The sequence below is a fragment of the Dermacentor albipictus genome, chromosome 8 (genome assembly GCF_038994185.2).
Source record: "Dermacentor albipictus isolate Rhodes 1998 colony chromosome 8, USDA_Dalb.pri_finalv2, whole genome shotgun sequence".
In the NCBI taxonomy this organism is placed as follows: Eukaryota; Metazoa; Arthropoda; class Arachnida; order Ixodida; family Ixodidae; genus Dermacentor; species Dermacentor albipictus.
The window spans coordinates 23,904,115-23,911,214 of NC_091828.1; the positions used below are offsets into that span (position 1 = coordinate 23,904,115).

A 7,100-nucleotide genomic window follows, 5' to 3' on the forward strand; every position below is an offset into this window, starting at 1 on the left:
CATTGCCTTCTACGCCCGCTAAGTCCACGCACGTTCAACGTCGCGACACAAAGACCAGTCGAAAAATTAGCTACCATTTACCAGGAGGAAATCTAAACCAATTACCGCACATCGTCCGTCTCACATTTGCTACGATGACTCGATGGTCTAGGGAGGCGGACCATGGTTTTCTGGACTTCATAGCCCAACGACGACGGCCGATGCACATCCTGCCCACAAACCCCAGTCCCCAGACCCCAACAACAATATTTCTGACCCAGGAACGCCTCCGCTAACGCGGAGGCGTCTGGGTTGTAGAACGGCGTTTGGCTGGAACGCCGGGCTTGGGCTTGAACGCCGGTCGGCGTCCCGGGGTAGCTTTCGGAGGAGGCTCGTCATTCCCAGTCTCTTGATCCTTTTCCTCTAGCTCATCCGCCTCTTCGTGAAGCCTCTTAGCAGGTGCACTACTTGACGTTGGCATCACGGTGTCGTCAGTCTCATGCTGTTCGCCGGTCGTCACTTCTGGTGATGTGCACGTTTCCTTGGCCTCTTTTACCTCGACCTCTGTTGAATTAGTCGGTTCCACCGTGTCATCCCATGGGTCTTTTCAGCCGTCCGATGGCTTGTCTTCATTAACAGTCGTTGCCTTCTTCAGGGGCGTTAACACCGAGGGCTGGGCCTCTTTCCCTTCGCCTGCGGCTTCCACTGCGTCGACCACGTCCATCAAGTGATCTGTGACATCTTCCTTCAATGCCGGGCCTGTCACTGTGGCATAGGTTCGGACGCACTGGGTCTCGTCGTGGCCGAAACGACGACAAAGCCTACAGCGTGGTACACGGCACTCGCGTCGTATGTGCCCAATGCCACGGCATCGGAGGCAGAGGGGAGCTCTGCCAGGGACGTGCACGAGTGCAACATCTTCCGCCACTCGCAGCTGGTGGGGCAAGTCTTCAGCGGTGACGCCTGCCTTCAGCTTAATAGTGACAGTACGGGTGGTTGACCCTTTGTCGACGCATCCTTGTACCCGCCACCTGTCCCTGGTGATCTCAGTCACCTTTCCAAAAGGCGACAAGGCAGTGCGAACGTCGTCGTCAGGTACACCATGAAGGAGCCAGTAGAGCTTGATACGGACGCCTCTGTCACACGGGTCGACGACCACACAGCGGTGGTCCTTGACATCAAACGCGTCTGCAGCAATAATCCTCTTTTTCCCTTCTTCGTCCTTGAAAGTCACCGCCCACAGATGGTTCATTTGATATGTTCCCAGCGCTACCACTTTCGGCATAAGAGACAGCTGTGTAAGAGCGTCTCGAAAATGTTCCACTCTGTAAGGCCTCGCCTTGACGTCACCATGTAAAAAAACCGTATGCAGAACGGACGCACCTGTTGGCAGCGTTGGTAAAATCATTTGGTAGTCCTGACCTGGTTTTTCAGTTGACCTTATACCGCGGCCCAAAAGGGCCGCTGAAGCCGCTCGCGAAGAGCCCGACATTCGGCGTCCGCTCACCTCGGTGGCTGAAGAGGAAGTGACTGAGCCACGAGTACGATGCTTCAAAGCGGTACAAAAGCGCCTCTAGTGAATGCGGTGTTGCCTTAGAAACGAGCTGTTTCTAAGGCTCAGGCGTGCGTCGCTTGCTCAGGCGCACATTTCGTTGCCGCGCCGAACGCAGCGTTGCTCGACGCTCACCGCGTCCAATGCGGGGCGCGTAGTCGCTGCGCCGTAGCGCATTGTCTTCCACCCCTTGGCGGGTCGACGGGAACGCTGTCGCGTTCCACTCTTGAAGGCGAAGCAGAGTAACGCATGAGTTGTTTCTTCGTCTAGCCGAACCAAATATAACCAAGCAACAGCAGTTCACCAGGCTAAACAGTGGTTCAACAACTAAAATAAAGGCTAGTATGCTTCGCATCCTGGGCATAACCTTAGCTAAGCCACAGACATTTTTTTTAACGCCCAAGTTACTGCCCCATACGCTAAAAAGATAGCATGCAATCACTGTACACGTTTCTGTTCAAGAATAGTGGTAAACTGCGAGCCATAATTTTGTAATGCCTGCCGTATGCGTAATAACCCAGTTTTATTCTTTGATAAATTTGCGTGTCAAGATTTGGTTTCGCTGTTAATAATGGTCCTTCATAACCGCATTCTGGATATCGTCGAGACTGACTGCCAGCCATGAATTTATTAAGGCGAAAGCCGTAAGTGGTTCATACCCCTGATGACTTCGATAAAAAGGAAAACACGTCGTCTGGTCCAATGGTGCAAAACCTATCATCATCAGCAATGGCTCATACACCCCTAAAACAAGCAAAAAAATGCAATGGCTCATCCCTCTCTTAATGCATGGGCTACAAGCGTAGAGTGTATGCATCAGGCATACAACTTAGAGAAAAGCGGAGCCTAGTCAAATTGTACATAAAAAACCACGCCACCTTCTGAATGGCTCATAACCCCGTAAGCAGGCAAAAAATTCGATGGCTATCGCCCCGTAAAGCTGAGACTACAAGCGCTCATCGAAGCGAAGCGAACAGTGCATTCCTTCGTTGAATTCATCTACACAACACACGGAACATACGCTTCAATCTCTTCCTCAGAAGATGCAACCTAAAATTGAAGAAAAACGTCGTTGACGCTAGTCTGACCCCCATCTACGAGCGCGCGAAGCTCCAGCTAAGCGTAGAAAACAAGCCGAGAAGCCGCACTGCGTAAGCAGCATCGCAACCATGCGAGACGGCACAGTACCAAGCATACAGCAGGCTCTGGCCTTCAAGCGTTACAGGAGTGTACCATGCTACCAAACTTTTTCTACTGCTGCCAGGCTGCGTGTCGTGCCATCCTTTCGATCCTCCTGACGTTTCCGCGGCCGGCATGCCTGTCACCGTTCTCTCTCTGGCTGCTTTTCGCGACATTGCAGCCGAACAACGTCGGCACCCCTCCTTGCAACACCTTATTCAGCGGCTCACTTCAACGACGCCCTATCCTTCCCTTCGCATGTTTAAACTTCAAGATGGTATATTGTACCGCTCTAACATGCACCCGGACGGCCCTGCCCGACTCTTCGTTGTTCCTGGGCATCTGCGTCAGACCATTCTCGCCCAGCTTCATGATGTACCGACTGCAGGTCCCCTTGGCGCGTCACGGACTTACGACCGCGTTCGTCGGCGCTTGTTTTGGCCTGGTCTATGCCGTGACGTCTGCCGTTATGTCGCTGCATGTGATCTCTGTCAACGGCGCAAAAAGCGACCACACTCCCTGCTGGTCGCCTTCAACCAATTGACGTACAATCAGAACCGTTCTTCCGTGTAGGTGTTGATCTTTTAGGCCCTTTCCCTACGTCTGCTTCGGGAAACAAGTGAATTGCTGTAGCAACAGACTACGCCACCCGATATGCAATCACATGGTCTCTTCCCACATGCTGTGCAACGTCGCCGACTTCTTCCTAGAAAACGTAACCACGGCGCCCCTCGACAGCGCCTCACCCACCGAGGCCGCTACTTTCTTTCTAAAGTTGTCAATGATATTCTACACTCGTGCGCGACTAAACACTAACTTGCTACTGCTTACCATCCACAAACGAATGGTCTAACCAAGCGCCTTAACTGACCCTTACTGAGATGCTGTCCATGTATGACATGCTGTCCGTTTACCATCCCGACTGGGACGTTGTGCTTCCGTTCGTTACTTTCGCCTATAATTCGCCTCGCCATGGTACCGCAGGCTTCCCTCCATTCTTGCTCTTGTTTGGCCATGACCCTACGTTACCTTTCGACACCCTTCTGCCTGCTAGTCTGAATTCCATATCCGAGTACGCCCGTGAAGCCATCCTCAAAGCACAAGAAGCACGCCATGTTGCTCGACGTCGACTTGTGGAGTCGCAGGACAATCAGCGGCGCTTATATGACGCCCGCCATCGTGACGTCCATTACACACCGGGCGCCCTGGTTCTCCTTTGCTCACCGTCGCGACGCGTTGGCCTCTCGGCGAAGTTACTTTGACGCTACTCCGGCCCTTACCGTGTCTTGCGTCGACTAATGACGTCACGTACGAAATCGCCCCTCTTGAGCCAACCGTGGCTCAGCATCGCTCCGGCGAGGTCCACGTGGCGCGTCTTAAGTTGTACCACTCGTCCGCCTCTTAGCCAGCACCGAGCCGCTGCTTCAGCCGCCGGGGGTGATGTGACACGCTGACGAAGATGTTTTGATTATCGTCAGAAGAAGACGATGTTCTGGGTTTCGCGCGCTGGCTACCATCTTGTCAGCTGATATAATTATTGTAAATATTCTGTAAATACACGTTTGACTGTTTTTAACCCCTTAATAATATTATGTTGTCCAGGATGACCGATCCTTTCAAGCGGAAGACGCAAATTCGTCCGTGCCTCTATAACGTCATCAAAAAAGCACTCGAAGTCGTTCGAGAGTGGGCACACTGCATAAGTGAGGAGGCGAAAGCTTCCTGAGTACGGATAGATGCACGTCGAAGGCGTGCGCCAAGACGTCCAAACACTTCGTAAGAAAAATCATTGCATCTAAAGGACGCCTGCTTTCAGAAAAACAAGAAAGAGAGCTCGTAGGGCGCATTTTGCGAGTGGAAGGGTCCTTGTTAGGCCTCACACACAAGGTACAATTAGTTGTTGCAGATACTAACTAGTCTGCCCAGAAGCCGCACGATTCTGCCTCCCTCCCGCCTCTCCCTTGAAAAAGCGGAAATAAATAGAAAGGTTCAACAAAGCGAAAGAAAAAGCGTACACTCAGTGTCTAAGCGTCTGAGAGAGTCTCCTAAAAAGAACGAGGTTCGCGCCAATGGCTTCTAGGGACGCATAATCTGCAATAAGTAGTGGAGCAGTGCAGAACCAGGCTCTGTGTTGATTCAGCACCAATCGTGAATGGCGATCGGTGGAGCATATCACAAGCGTTTGGCTTGCAAGTGCAGGCGTTTGTTGTTTTCGCTGACGTTGACGCACATTGCTCATCTTGTTTGACCCATTCTTAAGTGGGTGTTGGGAGAGAAAGGTTCATTCCTGTCGCATAAAACAATTTTTTAACGCTTCTGCTAAGCGCGGTGTCCTTGTTATGTCTCCCGAAGTGGGTTATTATAGCGTTTATTTCACCATCTTCCATAAAAACAAAAAATGAGCAATACTAGATTTTTCTTTCCATATTACCCCGCCTTACACAAGAGCAGCAAAAGGAACGAAATATCAAAATTTCCTTTCTTGGTCGGTCTTAGTGTCTGTATTTCATGGCATCTTAAGATAAATGTTTAGGGCTCTACGCAAAGCATTCTGGACTCCGAGTATTTTTTTTTCGAATTCAATATTTCGAGGTATGACGTGAATTTCATTGATTATCATTTTTGGGGTACTTCACCCACTTTCCGGTGGCCTGTCTTCGCATCAATCTCTTTAACTAGCGACGAAGTTAGAAAGGCCTTGGAATACACCACCCGGGGAAAAGTGGCAGGAAAAGACGGAATTATAGTCGACTTAATCAAAGATGGAGGAGACATCATGCTTTAAATAATTGCGGCCCTTTACTGGAAAAGTCTCACGACTTCAAGAGTTCCACAGAACTGGAAGAATGGCTACAAGATACTAATCCACAAGAAAGGAGACGTTAAAGAATAAAAAATTACAGGCCCACTAGCTTACTTTCAGTATTGTATAAAGCAGGCACGTACCCAGGATTTTTTTTCGGGGGGGGGGGGGGCACCACCTCCATCATCATCACCATCATCATCACCATCATCATCATCATCATCATCACCACCGCCACCACCATCATCATCATCATCAGCCTGTTTTATGTTCACTGCAGGACGAAGGCCTCTCCCTGCGATCTCCAATTACCCCTGTCCTGCGCCAACCGATTCCAACTAGCGCCCGCGAATTTCCTAATTTCATCGCTCCACCTAGTGTTTTGTCGTCCTCGATTGCGTTTCCCTTCTCTTGGTACCCATTCTGTAACCTTAATGGTCCAACGGTTATCTAACCGGCGCATTACATGACCTGTCCAGCTACATTTTTTCCTCTTGATGTCAATTAGAATATCGTGTATACCCGTTCGCTCTCTGATCCAAACCACTGTCTTAACGTTATGCCTAGCAATCTTAGTACGATCGCTCTTTGCGTGGTCCTTAACTTGGTCTCAAGTCTCTTCCCCATATGCACTGGCAAAATGCACTGGGAAATGCACTGGCAAATGCATTGGCACTGGACATATTGCACTGGCAAAATGCACGTGCCATGCACGTAACTGGCAAAACAAGTAATTGTTCTCCACTTCCGGCGGCGTTTTCTCTACTTCCTTTTTAAATAAAAAGATGTTGATCCATAAATATTCCCAGTTGAAAATGACAACAGAGGTTGTGTTCAGTACTACAGAAATTTCTGTTGTACAACAGGATTTTTCTGTAGTAACTACAGATTCCTGATGGAGCGACAGACTTTTCTGATGTACAACAGATATTTGTTGTTGCTACTACAGAAGTACAGTCTGTCGTATGTCTGTTGTTACAACAGAAAGCTGAAGCTCTACAACAGATTTTTGTAGTACTACAGAAAAATGTGTCATCACTACAGGCACCCTGTTGTCCCAACAGAAATGCTCCTGAAGTAACCCGAAAAACTTCTGTAGTGCTACAGAGAGCTGTTGAAATACTACAGAAACCTATTGTGGCAACAGGACCCAAATTGTCACAACAGAAGTGTTCCTGATGTAATGCGACGAACTTCTGTTGTACTACAGAAAAATGTTGTTGTACGACAGAAACCTATCATTGCAACAGGCCCCCAGTTGTCATAACATGTGTTCCTGAATAATGGACAAACTTCTGTTGTACTACAGAGAACTGTTCTACAACGGAAACCTATCGCCGCAACATATACCCAATGATGACAACAGAAGTGCACTGAAATTGTGTGATGCGACGAGCTTCTGTAGTGCCCGGTTGAAAAAGACAAAAGGAATTCCTGTCGCAACTACAGAAATTCTGTTGTACGACAGAAGTTGTTGATATTTCTTAATTGGGAGATATTTCTGACGTTACGACAGGAAATTCTGATTTCGCAACAGAAGCATTCTGTCGCGACAACAAGAGTTATTAAGTCGGAACAACAGCCTTA

The 7,100-nt window shown here is 49.2% G+C and overlaps 1 protein-coding gene across 1 annotated transcript; it reads right to left on the reverse strand.

Moving 5' to 3' along the window:
• Positions 1-243: 243 nt before the first annotated feature.
• On the reverse strand, positions 244-1,471 carry LOC139049212 (uncharacterized). The gene has a single exon (XM_070524578.1). It carries the CDS (start codon positions 1,469-1,471, stop codon positions 587-589), a length of 885 nt encoding a protein of 294 aa, XP_070380679.1. The 3' UTR covers positions 244-586.
• Positions 1,472-7,100: the final 5,629 nt, after the last annotated feature.

Coding starts and splice junctions, on each gene's coding strand:
- LOC139049212 (XM_070524578.1), bottom strand. CDS start 1,471: ATGTCGGGCTCTTCGCGAGCGGCTTCAGCGGCCCTTTTGGGCCGCGGT.